We start from the raw sequence: 21,091 nt of genomic DNA, 5'->3' as shown, positions 1-21,091 counted from the left end.
CACATATGGTCACCTTACCCTGATAAAGGAGGCAGGAATGTACAGTGGAGAAAGGAGAGCCTATTCAATAAGTGGTGCTGGTAAACTGGACAGGTACATGTAAAAGTATGAGATTAGATCACTCCCTAACAGCATACACAAAAATAAGCTCAAAATGGATTAAAGACCTAAAAGTAAGGCCAGAAACTATCAAACTCTTAGAGGAAAACATAGGCAGAACACTCTATGACATAAATCACAGCAAGATCCTTTCTGACCCACCTCCTAGAGAAATGGAAATAAAAACAAAATAAACAAATGGGACCTAATGAAACTTAAAAGCTTTTGCACAGCTAAGGAAAACTTAAACAAGACCAAAAGACAACCCTCAGAATGGGAGAAAATATTTGCAAATTAAGCAACTGACAAAGGATTAATCTTCAAAATTTAGAAGCAGCTCATGCAGCTCAATAATACAAAAGCAAACAACCCAATCCAAAAATGGGCAGAAGACCTAAATAGACATTTCTCCAAAGAAGATATACAGTCTGCCAACAAACACATAAAAGAATGCTCAACATCATTAGTCATTAGAGAAATACAAATCAAAACTGCAATGAGATATCATCTCATACCAGTCAGAATGGCCATCATTAAAAACTCTAGAAACAATAAATGCTGGAGAGGGTGTGGAGAAAAGGGAACACTCTTGCACTGCTGGTGGGAATGCAAATTTGTACAGCCACTATGGAGAACAGTATGGAGGTTCCTTAAACTACAGATAGAACTACCATAAGACTCAGCAATCCCACTACTGGGCATATACCCTGAGAAAACCATAATTCAAAAAGAGTCATGTACCAAAATGTTCACTGCAGCTCTATTTACAATAGCCCAGAGATGGAAACATCCTAAGTGTCCATCATCAGATGAATGGATAAAGAAGATGTGGCACATATATACAATGGAATATTACTCAGCCATAAAAAGAAATGAAATTGAGCTATTTGTAATGAGGTGAATGGACCTAGAGCCTGTCATACAGAGTGAAGTAAGTCAGAAAGAGAAAGACAAATACCGTATGCTAACACATATATATGGAATTTAAGAAAAAAAAATGTCATGAAGAACCTAGGGATAAGACAGGAATAAAGACATAGACCTACTAGAGAATGGACTTGTGGATATGGGGATGGGGAAGGGTAAGCTGTGACAAAGCGAGAGAGAGGCATGGACATATATACACTACCAAACGTAAAATAGATAGCTAGTGGGAAGCAGCTGCATAGCACAGGGAGATCAGCTGGGTGCTTTGTGACCACCTAGAGGGGTGGGATGGGGAGGGTGGGAGGGAGGGAGACGCAAGAGGGAAGAGATATGGGAACATATGTATATGTATAACTGATTCACTTTGTTATAAAGCAGAAACTGACACACCATTGTAAAGCAATTATACTCCAATGAAGATGTCAAAAAAAAAAAAAAAAAAAAGATTAGCATGGCCCCTGCAAGTATGATACGCAAATTCGTGAAGCGTTCCATATTTTTGAATGCATGTATAACTGAATAACTTTGCTGTACACTTGAAACTAACACAACATTGTAAATCAACTATACTCCAATAAAATTTTTTAATAAAAAAAATATATTACTACCTGCCAGAAAATTGTCATAATTAATGCAAATATCTATGAAGAAAAGAAAGAAAGAAAAAAAACTCAAAACACCCATTGATTCATTTCCTGTCCTTGAGATGTTTATGATCCCTCAACTGTGGAGAGAGAGAAAGAAACAGAGACAGAGATAGAGAGAGAATGAAACAGAGGGGCTACCCAGAGATGCAGCAGGGGAATTTTTTATTGCTTATAATGATGCTGCTTTTTATTTTAACTTTGTGTGGCTCTCGTTTCACCTGGTTCTCCCTTCCCTGTGTTTAAATAAGAAGGCTGGAGAGATTCTCTCCTCTGGGTGTTACTGCCCCATGGGCTGGGGCTTCCTGCTTGCTTTTAACCTCAATGGGTTAACTTCATAAAGCAGTAGCTCTTTATTCAAGCCTGAGATTTCCCATCATACTTTAGGACCAGCGAACCGTCCCTTCTTTGATGGCACCTTTTGGCTCCACAATAGAAGCCAATTTGTTAGACTTCTTTACAGGTCAGGGGCTGCATGAAGATGTGGAGGGCACAGCAGTGGGCACTGGAAAATGAAGTTGTATTCGCTTGGCAAATTATACGTCTGCTGCACTTTATGGGCTCTGATTTCCTTTCCTCTCCTTTTCCCTCACTCTTGCTGCCCCCTCCCCATTTCCTTGCCTTTTCTTGAAACTGAGGAAGCATGTACGTGAAATATCGTCACATATCCAGTTAATGTAGGTTAATAGATTGATTCCAGTGACACGGATCATAATGAACAGTAAATTGTTTTATCTCTTAAGTCTTATTTGGTCAGCCAGGAAAACATATGAGGTAATATGGCTTGGACTAAATGGACCGTATAATAGATCTCCTTCTAAAGAATAAGGACAGGGGTGACAGCACCTCTTATGATTAATGAAAATAATAATGGTTCTGAAATTGAAATTTTTCTAATTTTTTTTTTCCTTCTCCTCTCTTGGCTGCCACCAAAAACTTCAGCCAGGAGATGATTTGTGTACAATAACTGGCTCTGACTTCGTCCTGGACTAAAATACATACTTGTAAGGTGGGGGGAAAAGGAGAAGGAAGCAAAGGCATAAATTGGTTTCTAGACTTCTGTATGTGCCACGTGGAGGGGAAGGAGGGCATTCATGTAAATTTCTTTTCCATGGGGTTCTGATGTAAAGACTTCATACAGAGCATGAATGTCTTTGGCATCTGATGTGTTATAGGTCAATCTGATTATTTACTTGGAATCAAGCCTATTCTGTCTTTAGATTTACTTTTAAATCATCTCATTTCCCCCTTTCCCTCTTCCATTTTTTTTTCCCCTTGGGCCAAGGAGTTTTGTTTTCTTCTATATCTCTGCCAAGACCTATATCTTCTCACTGGTTACCAGAAAAAAAAAAAAAACAAACGCATGTCTCAGTTTTTCACAAAGTAGTCCTTTGAGACTATTTGTAAAGAAAAGGAAAGGAGGAGAATTTTGATTAATCATCAACAGACACAATGGCATTACCACTTTGGAAGGAAAAAAGTAGCAACAAGTTACGATCTTTGTTCTGTCCCAGGAGGCTCATTCTACTTGCAAATGATGGTGGATCACGGGAACACAGTGCAATTAGAGAAGGCTCATGATCCTTGGGATATGATGAGAAGAAGAAATAAGGAGATCAAGAGAAAGGAATAAGAGCCTTCAGCTTCCACTTGAATAAGGACCATTACCTTCAAGGCATTTTTTCCACATCACAGGCCACATATCATTTGGACAGCAGCCTGAGAAATATATTAACGCTGCTTGGGGTAAAAGTGGCCTACATAACTGAGGCAACCCATGTTTCTCTCAGATTCTTTCCAAATTCTGTACAAATTGATTTCTCAAGAATTTGTCTTGCACAGTATTAAGTAGTTGCTTCTAGACGTTCTTCATGGCAATACAATATTTTCTATATGGTTTTGGCCAAAGCAAAATAGACAGTTGTGGAATCAGACAGCACCAACACATAATCTTTGATGGCAAATGGTTGGGCAAATTTTGTTTACCTATGTAGAACACAATTAAGAGACTATCATTCATCGAACATAGACAATTATTTATTGACACTTTAATATCAAACTTCCTCCAAAGAATTCTCCAAACTATTTCATTGAAATTTTTACTTTTCAACCTGTTATCATAACAAGTTGTGAAAAAAAAGTCCTCATTCACTTATAAATTAAAAATAATAACAAAAATTAAAACTGTAAATAATATACAGTTAATATATTTATAATTTTGAAAAACAAATTATAAAAATGTATGACATGATTCTGTTTTGTATTTATAAGTTTATATATAAATTTACATATAATTATATATATATATGTTTACGTTTTATCACACTATGAATAAATGAATGACCAAACGTTTAACTTTTGTCACCTTCAAAGAGGTGAAATATTAGAAATTGAAATAAGGGTAAAGATTAGAGATATTTTGGTAAATTTTTATGTCATAATAAGCAATCATAACTTTTAAAATAAAATAGAAAAGTATCTATATCTTTTCTCTCATTGCTTTACAAAAGTGAACAATAAAAAACAAAAGAATGTTTTAAACGGTGTTCGAAAAGTGCTTACTTTTTCAGACCCGTTTATAAAATTTTCCTTCCCAAGGCATTTCTTGATATTCAAAGATTGTCAAGTAATAAGTGGTTCATTAAAATGATAATACGAACACATTGTGGTTACGAAATGTATTTGATCTAAACGTTAGGAACGGGATAATCCATCAAACACTCTATTTTGCTTTTTACATCTATTATTGCATTTTATTTTTTTGTTAGTCTCTATAAAAATATTATTTGAGATTTTTATTCTTAATATTTTTCTTTACCAAAAAAGGGTTTTTAATAAACTTTATTATTTTGTAGATAAAATCCATATTTCCTGAATTTGAAAAACAACCCAGAAAAACAAATTTCACTTAAAATACTAAACACGTTTAACAGGAAGTGACTCTTGTAACTAAAATGACTGCTAAGGATGCATTCATGAATATTTTGTATATTTTTTGAAATTAAAATTCACCCATATTGGCCTGAAATACTTAGTGTTCAGCTTCCTTGAAACTATAATGATGGCTACCCTGCTTGAGAAATCACAGTTTCATGCCGGGAGTTAGGAAGAAGTCTTAAGTTAAAAGGTTTGAAATCTTCAAATTGAGATGCAATATTACAAATATGCCTAATCTCAAGTAGAGATGGTAGAATTTTTTATGATCCATAATGTTTCATGACATTGAACAGTATGGAACCCATCTCAGCCCAGAAGTCATTACACAACACCTATGTACATCCATACCATACATCAAAAGTAGGTTGAGGGGTAGACTCCATCCATTTAGTTCACACTCTTAGGTGGCACTAATGAGCATCCAAATAAGCCTAAAATTGCTTATTCAATTGAGATATCTACTTTCTTCATTTTTTGTTATCAAATTGAACTGCTCATATTAGCTTTTAATTAAGCATCTATTTGCTGATGTGTACAAATCTTTCTAAACTAGATTTTCAAAAATTTATTTGGTGAATTTCAGGAAATCCAGAGGGTTGAGTATTGAGGGAGAGATGGGGAGGAAGGGACAGATATCTTGGTCCTCCTAAATTTGAATGGAGACCTCAAGGGCTTCAATTTCTGCTGTGTTCCTGATTTCAAACTTGAAACTATTTAATGACAATTCTCTTTTGTGTTGGCATCCTCCACATAGTAATGCAGTATTTATTTTTAATTACCCAAAGTATATAGGAAAAGAAGGAAGGAGATTGTACAAAAATCTAATTAGCATTATTAATAATGCTAATAAGGTAGCATTATTTATCATGGCATTGATAAAACATCCAAATCCAGAGGATTTGATCAACTAAACTTTGGTATGTCCATATGAGAGAATATTAGATATCTATCTGTATCTACCTATCTATGATATTTAATAAGAAAGAGAATAAAAGAGATAAATAAAAGCATGCATGTACTTAATTTCAATCTTGTAAAAAACAAACACAGAGAATAAGAACTAAAAAGAGAGTGATCATCCCCAGCTGTTAGGATTAAGATATCATGTTTTTCTTTTTGAAATACATTTCTGCATCTTACAAAATTTTGACACGCACCTACTACTTTTATAAATTAAAAAAAAAAAAGCTAATTTTTACGCTGTACTAGATACTGTTTTAAATTCTTTACATTAACCCATTTAATTCTTATAACTTCCCTTTGAGATAAATATCATTTTACCCCATTTTATAAATGAGATAATTAATTCTCACAGAGGTTAAATCATTTGCTCAAGGTCATAGAGCTGCTACATAATGGTGCCAGGATTTGATCCCTGGCTGCCTGACTCCAAAGTCCATGCTTTTAATACACTTTCTTAATAAAATGGGTTGTCCAAACAGCAAATTGTGGTTACATAGTTCTTTAACCTAATTGTTATTATCCAGAAGGATAGCATTAATTAATGCAAACCCAAGTATAAAATATCTAAATCTGAATAACAACAAGCACACTAACATATTGCTGATGTCAGGGTTCAGAGTTGTTTAACTGCATATAATTGAGTTTTCTTTATTCTAATTGTAGAGTTTGTAACAAGTTTCATAGGCAATTTTGACCTTCTGTTTTCATGCTTAATGAGGGTATGATATTAAAGCCTGGCCTCTTGCAGTTACGTCTATACTTCTATATGTCTATACCAAATAAAGAGTTCCGGTTTAATAGATCAATGTAGATAAACTAAATATTCCAAAAGTCCAAAGGAAACAATTTCTTAGCTAATGTCCTAAGCTGATTACATAGTTGTTGTATCTCAGTTGTTGAATCTTCAGTTTGAAATCTGTAGGGTCATGAAAAAAAAAAAAATTACCTGCCTTAAATATGTTTGCTCTTATGAAAAAAAAAGTTTGGTTTAAAGAACAAAATTTTGCCATATAGGAAAGTAACTGCATGAGCCAGTAGGCCCGCTGTTTCCTCATGGCAGCAACACTTAGAGCTCTAAAATTCTAAAATTAAATATGCCCACAAGAAAATTTACTCCACTATCTAGGGTTCTAAGAAAAATAGAACAGGGAATAATTGTAAATCAGGCTTTCATCTGCTACATAACCCAAGGCTTTGCTCTTACATGTTCCCTTCCCTAACCAGTGTCCCTGCGCACCCATCTCTCTGTTGAAACTTTGATCAACAAATGTCCGTGAAAATCTCCTGAGCCCTAAGTGTTTTGGATAATTCTCAAGGCTTTGACCCAGTCTTGCTTCCCAAATACCTGCCCGGTGGATGGGAAAGAGGAACTCAGCCTGTTCTTTTGTCTTTCTTTCATTTCTCACAGTCAGTTCATTCTACCATAGGTTATTTGTTCTCACTTCTGCCTTCCTCATCTCATTTCTTCCCTCCTCATCTCATTTCTTCCCTATTTCCCTCTAGATCATGCCCATTTATACCTCTGTCCCATTTTTCTTCCCCTTGGGGAGAAAAAAGTAAGTATTAAAAAATAAACTAGTTATGTCTGATGAGCACAAATGCAGTTCTCTTCTGTATCAGTGAAAAAGAAAGCCATGGATCTTAAAATTAAGCTAATCCTGAACGAGTGTCTGCAAGCATCGAAGTGCTTATAAACGTCCTGAAAGAGGCCTTCAAAATCTCCATAAAACATTTCTCCTTTCTAATTCTACTTATTTTCTCTAAATACCAAGTACATACATCACTACATAAATATTTCTTATTATACATGTTTTATCAATGGTGCGGCAAAATTGCTCAGATTTTTAACCAGTTTAAAGGTCTTGTTTTGAGTTACGCTGGGAGCTAGGTAGCATTTCATCACTTTTCTATGCAATTCTCTGTTCTAGATTTCAAAGATGCAGATGAATTGTTTGAGAATTTCCTAAATCTTCAGCAATAAACTCACAGCTTTATGACACTCTCATCCTGGTTCTGGTAGAGAATGTACGTCTTTACATATTTGCAGATTCACTTGCGAAATTTAAGATTAGACTTCGGGAGCTTTGTGTTTTAAAAAAGGGAAATCAATGGGTCTGTGAATCCACCTTTTCCTGGGGTTGATTAAAATCCAAGAAGAAATTAAGACCAAGTTAAATAGAAAAACTACAGAGGTGGGAGAAATATTTACCACATATACAGAACTCTCTCTCAAGCACATACAAAATACATGATTTTTTTGTTTTCTTGAAGAAAAAAAGATATTAAAAAGTCCAGTGACTGATTTTGCCTCTTGAACCAAATCAAATATTTTCTTGTCAGAGTGCTCATAACTGCAGCCTGCAGAGGTCATGGCCTTAACTTTCTCCTTCAGATGGTCTGTGAGTGGAATGTCCTTACGATTAAGGCTCCTTTTGTTTTCCTTGGGAGGGTTTTGCTTACCCTGGCCGAGCGCCTGAGACGCACCAAGGTTCTCTAGACTCTGTTTATTAGATTTTTATCTTCTTATCAGAGTCTTCCTTCTTAAATCATGTCAGCATTTTACCACTCTTCAGGGATTCCTGGTCTTTTATTGTCTATGAACTGCTTGGAGGGTGGTCAGGGAGGGAGCTAGCCTAACAAATACAACATTTATATAATAGTAGGAGTGAAGAGGATGTTCCATGCTCTTATTATTCCCACACTCACCCATGTTTCCTCTCTCCCAGACTGTGAGCCCCTGGGAAACCCGTTGCCTGCTCGGCCCATGCTTATTTGTCAACGGAATGACACAGCTCCTCTGTGGACAGCCTACTTCTCAGTCATTTTGAGTGGCTCTTTAAACCCCTATGTACATGCTTAAGCCATTTTCAATTATCCAGAGAGACCATTGGGTGAGTGGGTGATTGCTTTGAACCTAAGAATGTTATTGGGTTTTAGTCACAGATGGAATCTGGATGGAGGTCCATTCTCTCTCCTGTTCCTGCCCTTTCTGTCCACATCGAGCTGAGACTTTAAAACAACCTCATGTGAAAGTATCTAAACTTTGTAGTCTAAGTAGGAAAAATTGCCGAGCTTTTGGCTTTTGCTAAGGGTGGGGTTTTATGGGACAGTGGAGGGAGGTGGTGGGAAAGCAGGAAACCCAGAGAAACGCTCACTGTTGGGAAAGTGAATCATCCCCTTTCCCTTTCATGGAGTACCCACATGACTCAGAGTATTTTTTTTTAAATGATACTCATAGTATTATTTTTTTAACCAGAAGCTGATCTGTCTTCTCACATACGTTTTTTCTGTTTGTTTTTTAAAAATACAAGCTTTAACCAATAAGGTTAACTAGAAAAAAAAATCTTGGCAGAGAAAAGATCCATATCTTTTCATTGAGGTCATAAAGCACGTTTACTGTATTTTTGCATATGGCTTTCAGAATTGGTTAAAATATGTAAGACTATTAGAATAAAACATTCGCTTCTAAAGAGGGTCTAAGGCAGCAGATTACACTGATATGCAAATCCTCTTGGAGATGGATTTTTATTTCTTTCCCATAAAGTCATATTAGGTGAGAATTTGATCAACACCGGGGTGGTGGTGACAGAGGGGTGGAAATACAGTCATCAAAGAGCATTCATGTGTTTTCTAATGTTCATTTACACTTTCAAAAAATATTTATTGCACGCTTACCTGCATGAGGCATTGTTTATCTTGGATTCCCTCATCCAATGGGACACTGGAATAACTGCCGGGTGTACACACGGTGATTATATGTATTCTCGTCTCACCTTGCTGTGCCTGTGAACAAAAAATTCTCTTTCCAGAGATAAGTAGCTATTTTATTCGTACCCATTGGTGAGACTTCAGGGTATGTGCTGCATTCCATGGTAAGGCAAGTGTAAATTCTATGGAGAATCAAGTAGGTTTTTTTTTTTTTTCTTTCTAATGAATCTTCAATGACTATTTTTTTTTTTTCCTTAAGAACATTTTCCCAACTTATTAAAGCAATAAGTTCCTGTGGAAAAGTGCTTAACATAACAGTTTCGTGGCCAGTTTTCCCTTCCAGCTGATAACATAATAGCGAAGGAGGAGTGCAAGGCTTGGAAACTTGGGACTAAATGCTACTAACATGTTTTTTAAGATAAAAATGAATAGCGATGAAAGATGTTTGGAATTGTATCATGAAGACTTATGTCCACTTTTCAACTGAGTCTACTTAATTTTTTTTCTCAATTCACTTTTCATTCCAACTCAAATTTGAGGCACTAAGTCTGTTGACTAATCTACATACTCAGACTTCTTTTGCATGATTTTCTATGGTTTGAGTATTCCAACTATTTAGGATTTCCCTTATTTCCTCAACATCATCATACTTTTCACCTTCATAATTGATTTACCTTTTACGGAAAAGATATAATTATAAATAAAAGCCTGGTCTTCTGTGGAATGTAACACATAATTGCTAATATGATACAATGAAACAGGCAATACAACCATCATCTCTACAAAGCCTAAGCTTCTGGGCTTTCTAAAACTAGTGAATTTATATTAGTTATCTCATTGTTGGTGCCATTATAATAATCTTTCAGAGTAACTATGGTTGATACAAGGTCATTCATTCATTCATCATTCATTCAGCTAACATTTATATATTAATTAGCAATTATCTTCCAGACCTCATGTTAGGTATTAGAAGGAAGAATTAAACATTATGATTTTTTCTGTTGTTGTTATAAGCCCCTCCTTGAATGTCTTTTGAGTTTCATTGAACTGTAAACAAATGTTTATGATATAGTAGATAAGTGCTATTGGCATCACAAAGGATGGAACCACTGATTGCTTAGAGGAGATCCAGCCAAATTCTGAGTTAGATCTCTAAAGAAACGGAGGAATTTGGAGGAAGAATTTTTAATGCAGGGAGAGAAGTGTCAAGCAAGGACAAAGAAAAGAGCATAAACCTATATCACCTGGGGGAAAACACCGTTCCTTGTCTAGGGGCACATAGGAGGGAGTGATTGGAGGTGATATTCAAAGTTAGAATAGGATTTACTGATGAAAGCCTTCTGTGCCATACTAAGGAGTTTTGTGATGTCTGCCCCATACCCTGCCTGCTCCTTAATGGAAAGAAAATTAATTTTCAGACAATATGTGGTCAATTAGCCTTATTAGTCCTAGCTTAAGTAGTATTAGCCTTATTAACTACAAACATTTTAGTATTTTTTGTGAGTTCAGCATAGACAGTATAATGTCCATTTTACCTGTGACTATTTTGTCAAACCATTCATCCGTATTATAAGAATTACACAGTGAGCATTCCACTTCTACAACCAAGTATAAAGATCACATTACCCTTATGTCTCAGACACAGATATTCTGGCAAAATTTTAAAATATTCACTTCTTGGAACAATAATTTACTTTAAACTCATGAGAAAGCAAAAACAATAAAAAACAAAGATGACATAGTGAACAGATCATGAAGGTCTAATTTTCTATTTCAGAAATGAGAGATGAGATCTACCATCTCTACATCACTGAGATTTACCAGTGGCAGGAAATAAGAATACATAAATAGGATCAGAGATGTATTTATGTTTAAGTCTTTAAAGCTAATTCTACAGCTTTATAAGAATACCCACTTTTTCCAAGAAATATAACCCACAAAATCCTCTAAAATGTGTGGTACATTTAAGGTTATTCAGACTATAGTAAAGTTCTTGTCCCTGTTAAGAAACAGAAATAAATTGCCTCATAAGTTGCTGTGTATGTGTGTGTGATCTTACAATATGTGATTTTTTTGTATTTATTTTATATATTTAAACTGTAATTTTCCTTTGAAACCACAGGTGGACCCACACTCTAATTATCACTTATTTTAGGGGTTAAAAATAAAATGTAATATTTTAGGTGGTATGAAAGCAAACTATAATACAGAAGCAACTTAAGACTCAGAAAACAATGCAGAATGCAGTGCACTGAGACAGGGGTTCTGAACAAAAACAGCTCAGGGCATGAACATCCAGGTTTTGAAATATCAGATAGATTTCAGCCATGCCTGAAAGCCACAGAAATGCTTTGGTGACTTGAAGTTGTTCACATGTATTATGAATGCAGCTAACTTCCAAAGTATTATGATTCTAAGTGAGATTAAGAAAAATAAAAATGTACAGTCAACTAGAAATACAATTCTTTTAAAATTTACAACAAAAAGTTAGTGATGACAGACTGTCCTTTGAGATACTAAATTCAAGGGGACCTTAAGTTTATTTCATAGTTCAAGGTAACAGAAATCTCCTAAGCTACATTTTCATAATTTTACAGCTCTACTTTTATAACTTTTCTGCCAAAATCTTCAAACAGCCATATCTTTCTGTTTTTACTGCACAGATAATTATACAAACTCGGTTAAATGACTCTCCTCAAAAATAGAATCTATTTGGAGAGAAGACTTTATGGAAAGACAAATGGAATAACTAGTATTGTTGCATTAGACCTACTGCAGTCAAATTCTACATTTAAACTAGTTTCCAAGTGATCACACCCTTTATCTTCAGGTTAAATACTGTACGTGCCTTATCCCTTGTCTTTTTTTTTTCTTTCTCTCCCATTTCCACCTCTTTCCCAGAAATTCCATATCTCTCATACTCACTCCTTCAGACACGCACACACACACACACACACACACACACACCATTCCACACACATATATACAAACACAAACTAACATACACACCACTCTATAACACACCTTACCACACCTATCTTTTTTACTTTTTTTAAATTAGTTTCTCTGCTCCTGAAGGATTATGGCAATGGCTATAGATAGAGTTTGGAACTTGGAAGTATGTAGAGCAGGAAATCATGAAAGAAAGAGAGAGAAGATGAAGAATGATATTGTGGACAACATGTGTCATGTAATTCTCCTTCCATTCCTTCCACGCTTGATGCTTTCACAAGGCCAGCAAAGTTTTATCTGACTTAGGAACATATCCACAGAGAGATTCATGCCAAGCACTCCCTTAGCCCAGCTTTGAAACCAAAGCAAAGGTAATATGATGAGGAGAGGAGAGGATGCATGGACTAAGGACCATGTGTAGAAACCAGTTTAATTGTAACTTCTCTACAAGATGGCACATTGGAGCTTCCCTAATGAGTGTTTTGTTGTTGTTGTTAATTCTAGACTTAAAAAAACACAGAGACTAAAGGAGACAGGTAACTAGTATGAGTGTCAAATGACATATGCTTTTTTTTTATAAAGCAAATTGATAATCTGTATCAGAAGTGTCTAAAGTATCATGCCCACTGTACTAGTAATTCAAGTTTTAGAACACTTTTAAAATACTTCCTTTAAACCAAGCAAGTTACCTAAAGCAAAGAAATAGTTTCATGCCTGAAGTCCCATAGTGATCAACATCATGTTATTTATAGTGGCAAAAATCTGGGTATGAAAAATCTCACAGGGAAATGGTTAGTAAATTATGAAACAATCTCATAGTGGAATGATAAATTAAATTTGGGGCTTCCCTGGTGGCACAGTGGTTGAGAGTCTGCCTGCCAATGCAGGGGACAGGGGTTCGTGCCCCGGTCCGGGAGGATCCCACATGCCGCGGAGCGGCTGGGCCCGTGGGCCATGGCCGCTGAGCCTGCGCGTCCGGAGCCTGTGCTCCGCGGCAGGAGAGGCCACAACAGTGAGAGGCCCGTGTACCGCAAAAAAAAAAAAAAAAAAAATGTGTTAATGAATTGTTTTTAGTTTTTAGGGAAACTATACATGATAAATTGGCAAATGATAAAGCAGAATTCAAAATTCTATGCTGAATGATAGCAATGATGAAATAAAAGCTAAATAAATAAATAAAGTTAATAAATTTTAAAGATTGATACCAAAATCATCTGTAAGTAATATGGTTGTGGATAATTTTTCTTGGGTACTTTTAAGTATTTTCCAAATTTTTCACAATAAAAATGTGATTTTATATTAAAAATAAATGAAATAATGTTTTGTTTTAAAAATGCAATGTCACTGATTAGCTCTATTTAATTAGCTTTATCAGTTTCCATTTTCCTAGTGGTTTTATTATTTAAATTATATGGAGTGGAATTCTTTGAGACAATACAGGTGCTCTTGATACACTTAAAAAAACATATTTTCTAAAATGTCTAGATGTTAAGAGAAAGTAGATCAAGTATATTTAAATCTTGTGAATATTTAAGTTAATACCAGTTTCTCATAGTTGGCATCTAATTCCTAGAAAATGTGGGATGTTTCCATTACTATTCAGACAATCTGGAATATGACCAAAGTTACCCAAACTTCAATACTAGTAGAAAATTAAAGTGAACTATTATTTATGTTTGCATCAAATTTGAAATATGGAAAATGAGAATGGATTAATCATCTATTTGTAAATCACTAAAATGAACACAAATTTCTATTTCAGTGATTTGGGGAAGCAAATATTTATTAAGTGCCTGCTGTTCCAGAACATGTTAGAGCTGATTTAAATTTAGAGACTGTAGCCCAGAGATAGCGTAGTTTCTGGAGTGATACAAATGGGTTTAATTCTCATTAGTACTTACCGTATGACCATGGGTAATACTGGGTTGGCCAAAAAGTTCGCTCAGGGTTTTCCGCAAGACAGTACATATATCCAATACATGTATCCAAATATCAGATTCCTCATCTACAAAATGGGCATCATAATGGCAGTGATAGCATTTGAGACTGAGGAAGCCATTTTTTTAAATTAAAAAAAAAATTATTGTGATAAAAGTCACATAATATAAAACATACTATTTTAACCATATTTAACTGTACATTTCAGTGGTGCTAAGTACATTCACATTGTTGTGCAACTCTCACCATCATCCATCTCCCGAATTTTTCACCTTCCTAAAATGAAACTTTGTCTCCATTAAACACTAACTCCCCAATCTCCCTCCCCACTGCCCCCCCGTCCCTGTCATCTACCAATTTACTTTCTGACTTTATGAATTTGACTATTCTAGGTACCTTGTATAAGTGGAATCAAACAGTATTTGTCTGCACCTACTGTGTGTTGGAATGCATATTTAAGGTTAACTTAATATATGTCCTACAAACAGAGGAAGCCATTTTTGCAAAGCTTCCCTAGAAACACAGTGTGGCCTGTACATCGACCTGTGAATTATCCATTGAGTCTGGAGGTTAGAGTACAGGTGGGAACAGAAGACACAGGTAGGTGAGGTTCAGTAGTCCAGGTGCCAGAAAGCACTGGATTTCATGCCTACAGGTTTTGACTTTATCCTGAGGGCAACAGGGAGCCATTGACTGAAGTGGGTGAAAAGGGATAAGCTTTTTAGCGTTTCTGGAATTCCAGGGCAGGGTGTTCAGAACTGCACTGCCTGAATGGCCAGCAACTCATGCATCTTGTCCTCGGTCATAGTAGCATAGCATGGGATGGTTTATAAAAGGTACAGAAAGTCTTCAAGGCAGCCTTGTCTGACCTCCTGGGTGTTGGTGGGAGGGGAGAAGGGTTCTATCCCTGTCTTAAGGTTTCCTGAGGAGGGCAGCCCCAGTGACAAAACTATCCAGTCCTCTCCCTCAATCCCTCCTCCCCAGGGGTGGAGCAGATATATGGTGGATGGATTTGGAAGGATGAACTGAGACCACGTGGTTTAGCTGCTTTCCTGTCTGTCCTCAAAGGATGTAGTCTCTTAATCTTGCAGTTGGCTTAGCAAAGAAGCCAACTTGCCCGTTAGCGGGAATGCCCTGTTTTCCAGGGCTGTCTGTCACAGGGTGGTAAATTGAATTCAAGAGTACTACATGGGAAAAGCTACTTAGCTACCAGACCTAAAGCAGTACTCCCCAGCCCAACCTAATAACCATCATATTTTGATCTCCAATTACACAATTCCTATGTTTTTCATCTAGCTCAGAATTATGTCATTATATTCCAATGGACAAGATAGAATTCATTTTCCATGTAAATCCATACAACGATGAGCTGTGCTAACATACCGTTCTTCTGAATATAGGAAAATAATATTGGCAGAGCTATCTTGTTCCTACATGCCATCAAAATGCTGTCAATTTGTGGACTTCCCTGGTGACTCAGTGGTTAAGAATCTGCCTACCAATACAGGGGACACGGGTTTGAGCCCTGGTCCAGGAAGATTCCACATGCTGCAGAGCAACTAAACTCATGAGCCATAACCACTGAGCCCAAGTGCCACAACTACCAAAGCCCGTGTGCCTAGAGCCCATGTTCCGCAACAAGAGAAGCCACCGCACTGAGAAGCCCACGCACTGCAACCAAGAGTAGCCCTTGCTAGCAGCAACTAGAGAAAGACTGCACGCAGCAACGAAGACCCAACACAGCCAAATATAAATAAATAAATTTATAAATAAATAAAATAATAAAAAAATAAAATGCTGTCAATTTGTAACCATAGGAATGCTAAAAGACCCTGATGTCATCAGACAGTATGCTAGCATCAGCCAAGGAAACTCACAATTTTGGCCATAATGGCCACAGTGTGTTTGCTGCTGTAGAAAGATACGCTGGGGCTTATGGAATTTTCACTAATATAATCATGCTGCTTGGTATGAATTAATACCCAGTGGATGAACAAAAGATCAAGTTACTTTCCCAAATTCGTAATCAACAATGAAAAAATTACCACTGTTTTGAGATGGTTACCAAAGTTGATCGGCAAAGCATGACATTAGTTCTTAATATTTTTTCAACCATATCGCATTTCACCCATAGAGGAAGGCGATGTCCATTTCATGAAGTTATGTTACAATCCTCATAATAAGGAATTTAGGGGTCATTTAGAGAATTGAAAATCACTGAAATGAGTTTGTTGTGTAAAATTCATTTAGCAGCATTGTAGGAATAAATGAACTGAACAAATCACTTCTAGAACAGGATACTTACACCAAATTTCTAAACTACTTGAAGTTGTCACATTGAATTTCTATGCTAAACAGCAAATAACCAAACCAACCAGTAAGATTTCAATGACTAAGGAACAGGCACTTTCTAATTTCCTAAACTTACATGAGAGATTCCTTCTTTTTTCACATCAATGGGTTTTATATTTCTAAGTGACATGATGAAGCACATTAAATTGTCATTACTTTCCTGGCTTCAATCCACCGAAATTGGGGAGAAAAAATTCTGTTCCTTTTTTCTGCCTGCTTTGCTTGAGGATTTCTGAAAAAAATCAATTGGTCTTCTATCAAGAAACACAATAATACATGTATACATACTTTACATGTACACATACATACATGCAAAAGAAAAGATGCAGTTTTAAAGAAATAGACAGACAAATTATCTTTTCCCCATCTCTATCAGTTGTTTAATTTTACCATTACAAGACTATAACACTTCATAATAAAAACAATCTTAAGCAGTTGCAACAAATGGGGACACTTACAATAGTATAACAATGTGTTTCAGTAATTCATCAAGGGTATGATTAATTCAATAGTGGCAATACCAAAAGAAAATTAGTAACAATTAATCTTTCATTGCAAATACAAATGGTTGTCTATCATTCTTATTAATTATGGTTATTATATTATAATAAGAATATTTGATGGGGACTAGATGGTTAGACAGTAAGCTGTACTCTTTCCCTCATTCAAATACAGCTGCTTTCTTTCTCTCACAGATAACATCCATAGAGGTTAGCTCTACAAAATGCTTTTGTATACCTCTTTTGCAATCAATAAATTTGCTTACAAGTAGAAAATTTGTCATTACTACACATGCAGTCCACACATTTTGGACAAACCTATTGTATTCTTTACATTTCCCCCAAATTATGATCCCTCTTCCCTGTAATTTTGTACATTCTGTTTCCTCACCCTAAAACTCTCTTCCCTCTATCTATTTCTTTTTGACTAGATAACTCCTATTCTACCTTTAGACATTAGCTGAGATATTACTTTCTCTCCTTTCAATAGACTGCATTAATTTGCCCTCATATTTGGTCTCACAACATCACCGTTGTGGAACTTGCACAGCAATTGTAGTTTTTTGCTGTTAGTTGTGGTACTCATATTGAATCATTACCCTTCTTGGAAGGAGAAAACACTTATCATGGTTTTCTTAGCACAGGTAACAGCTCCTATCAGTCTCTCCTATGTCTAGGGACTTTGACTACTTATTCATCCCAGCTAACACTGGGAAGACCAGTTCTATGAGGACTCCACTCAGCATTACAGAGGCACAGCACTACAGCACCTGTTTTTTTACTCATCCTTTTCCAAGGCTTCGTGATTGAGGCTGAGGCATGTGCAGTCCAGAAGGCAAGTGAATTAGCCCTCTTTGTGGCAAGGCTTGGACAAATAGGAGACCAGAGCAAGTGGATAACATCTTATTCCTTCCTCCTTCAGAATGGACTATCACGAGGCACAGCCATTTATATGATCTCTTGGAAAGTGGTTATGCAAGATCTGTTATAATGTGGTAACTGGCTCAGTAAGAAACCTCAGATGGGCTCTTGCTTTTTCCCTTCCCTGCTCTCTTTTTCCCTCCCTTTTGCTTTCCTGGAATTTACTCCCTAACAGAGAAGTAGCACACAAGCTGTTGTCTAAGGCTTTTCCTCCTGGTGAACCCAGAGTAAGACAGACACTAACACATAACAGTTGTTTAATAAATAATTAAATTAATAAGAATTTTTGGAATAAAAAAATGTTAAAGACATACACTTAAATATTTTCCGCCAGTTCAGAATATTATACATATTGGGAGAAAACCAATTCAGACTTAGAGTTAGCTAACATCAAATCTGTAATTGTTAGAACTACATTTCATGAGAGTACCATATAGCTACAAATAGTGTTTTCTCAACTGGTGATTTACACAGGAAAAATAGTTTACTCTGAACTCCCTCTGATATTTTCCCAAAAGGCTTGAAGTGCTATTTAGCATAACACTTGGATATCACACATATGATAGAGAGCAGTTATTGGCAAGAGAAGGGGCTGGGAGACAAATAACCAAGTTTTAGTCCCATGTCAACCTGCTACCAGCATGAACTTAAGTCAACAGAATATTTTGAAATGTGCTGTCCTCACCTACAAATCGAGAAACTCAACTATACTATGTACTTATGAACTAAATGCACTACCAAAATCCCAAGTTGGGGGTGAGAAGGGAAAAAGCACAGAATAAGAGTGACTGAGCTATAAATTTCCAAGAGGAGTAGTCAGATGAGAGAATGGTTACAAAGCAGTACAAATTGGCCTCACCAATCCATAGATCTTTAGCGGGAAATATCAGATAAGAAGATGATACTGGTTCTTTTCAGATTCAACATTCCACAATTCATTGGAATGCTTCAAAAAAAGTAGTGCTTACAGACATACTTCAGAGATATTGTAGGTTCAGACTACAAAAACAAAGTGAGTCACACATATTTTTTGTTTTCCCAGTGCCTATAAAAGTTAGGTTTACACTATATTGTAGTCTATTAAGTGTGTAATATTAGCATGTCTAAAAAATATATGTACCTTGCTTAAAATATTTTATTGATAAAAATATTAATCATCAGCTGAGCCTGAGCAAGTCATAATCATTTTATGGTGGAGGGTTTTGCCTCATTGTTGATGGCTGCAGACTGATCAGGGTGGTGGTTGCTAAAGGTTGGGGTGGCTTGGAAATTCCTTAAAATAAGAGGACAATGAAGTTTGCCACATAGACTGACTCTTCCTTTCATGAATTATTTCTCTGCAGCATGCAATGCTGTTTAATAATATTTCCCTCACAGTGTAACTTCTTTCAATATTGGAGTCAATCCTCTCAACCATGCTGCTGCTTTATCAACTAAGTTTATGTAATATTCTAAATCATTTTTTGTCATTTCAACAATCTTCATAGCATATTCACTAGGAGTAGTTTCCATCTCAAGAAACAACTTCCTTTGCTCATGCAGTAAGAAACAACTCCTCATCTGTTAAAATTTTATCGTAAGATTTTAGCAATTCAATCACTTCTTCTAATTCCAGTTCTTTTGCTATTTCCACCACATCTGCAGTTATTTCCTCCATTGATGTCTGGAAACCTTCAACGTTATCTATGAGGGTTGGAATCAACTTCTCCCAAATTCCTGTGAATGTTGATATTTTGACCTCTTCCCATGAATCATGAATGTTCTTAATGGCATCTAGGATGGTGAGTCCTTCTCAGAAAGTTTTCGATTTTCTTTGCCCAGATCCATCAGAGGAATCACTGTGGCTGTCACAGCCTTAAAAACTGTATTTCTTAAATAATAAGACTTGAAAGTCAAAATCACTCCTTGATCCATAGGTTGCAAATGGATCTTGTGTTAACAGGTATGAAACGACAACATTAATTTCACTCTACATCTCCATCAGAGACCTTGGATGACTAAGAGTGCATCATCAATGAGCAGTAATATTTTGAAAGGAATCTTTTTTCTGAACAGTATATCTCAGGAATGGGCTTAAAATGTTCAGTAAACCATATTGTAAACATATGTGCTAGTGTCCAGGTTTCCACTTATAGAGCATAAATTTAGAGTAAATTTAGCATAATACTTAAGGGCCCTAGGATTTTCAGAATAGTAAATGAGACTTGACTTCAATTTAAAGTCACCAGAGTGACTGACAAGAGTCAGCCTGTCTTTTGAAGCTTTAAAGCCAGGCATAGACTTCTCCTCTCTAGCTATGAAAGACCTAAATCACATCTTCTTTCAAAGTAAGGTTGTTTCTTCTACACTGAAAATCTGTTGTTTAGAGAAGCCACCTTCATTAATGATCTTAGTTAGAACTTCTAGATAAGTTGCTGCATCTTCTATATCAGCAGTTGCTGCTTCACCTTGTACTTTCATGTTATAGTGACGGTATTTTTCCTGACACCTTATGAACAAACCTCTGCGAGCTTCACACTTTCCTCCTGTAGCTTCCTCACCTCTCTCAGCCTTCAAAGAATTGAAGAGAATTACAGCCTTGCTCTGGAGTAGGCTTTGGCTTAAGGGGATGTTGTGGCTGGTTTGTTCTTTTATCCAGACCTCTCTAATTGTCTCCATATCAACAATAAGGCTATTTTGCTTTCTTATCATTAGTGTTTTCACTGGAGTAGCACTCTTAATTTTCTTCAAGAACTTTTCCTTTACATTCACAACTTGGCTAACAGTTTGGTACAAGAAGCCTTGCTTTTGGTGTATCCCAGCTTTCAACATGCCTTCCTCACTAAACTTAATGATTTCTAACTTTTGATTTAAAGTAAGAGGCATGCAAATTTTCTTTTCATTTGAACACTTAGATGCCATTGTAGGGTTATTAATAGGCCTAATTTCAATACTGTTGTGTTTCAAGGTACAGGGAGAGATGGAGGAATGTCTAGTTGATGGAGCAGTCAGATCACACACAACATTTATTAATTAAGTTTGAAGTCTTACATGGGTGCAGTTCATGGTGCCCCCATACAATTACAATAGTAATATCAAAGATCACTGATTTCAGATCATCATAACAAATATAACAATAAAGAAAAAGTTTGGATGATTGTAAGAATTCCT

The 21,091-nt window shown here is 36.1% G+C and overlaps 1 protein-coding gene, 1 long non-coding RNA gene and 1 pseudogene across 2 annotated transcripts in view; 2 read left to right on the top strand and 1 right to left on the bottom strand.

Annotated features, from left to right (window-relative positions):
- LOC137201729 (uncharacterized) overlaps positions 1 to 19,607 on the top strand; it is a 29,921-nt gene extending 10,314 nt beyond the window's left edge. Inside the window, exon 3 of the long non-coding RNA XR_010932302.1 lies at positions 19,586 to 19,607. This is a non-coding gene — a long non-coding RNA (uncharacterized lncRNA). The remainder of the gene's footprint in view (positions 1 to 19,585) is intronic.
- On the top strand, positions 1,430 to 1,527 carry LOC137207325 (U6 spliceosomal RNA; annotated as a pseudogene).
- Positions 19,608 to 20,263: 656 nt separating the features above from the next.
- On the bottom strand, positions 20,264 to 20,842 carry LOC137219886 (tigger transposable element-derived protein 1-like). Its single transcript, XM_067729155.1, has one exon. The coding sequence runs from the start codon at positions 20,840 to 20,842 to the stop codon at positions 20,264 to 20,266; it is 579 nt and encodes a 192-aa protein (XP_067585256.1).
- Positions 20,843 to 21,091: the final 249 nt, after the last annotated feature.

This window comes from Pseudorca crassidens, chromosome 1 (assembly GCF_039906515.1).
Source record: "Pseudorca crassidens isolate mPseCra1 chromosome 1, mPseCra1.hap1, whole genome shotgun sequence".
NCBI lineage: Eukaryota > Metazoa > Chordata > Mammalia > Artiodactyla > Delphinidae > Pseudorca > Pseudorca crassidens.
The sequence above is the reverse complement of the archived record's forward strand: the minus strand, read 5'-3'. Positions and strand labels throughout refer to the sequence as shown.

Excerpts from the sequence above, each read along its gene's own strand:
- LOC137219886 (XM_067729155.1), bottom strand. The coding sequence starts at position 20,842 with ATGGCATCTAAGTGTTCAAATGAAAAGAAAATTTGCATGCCTCTTACT.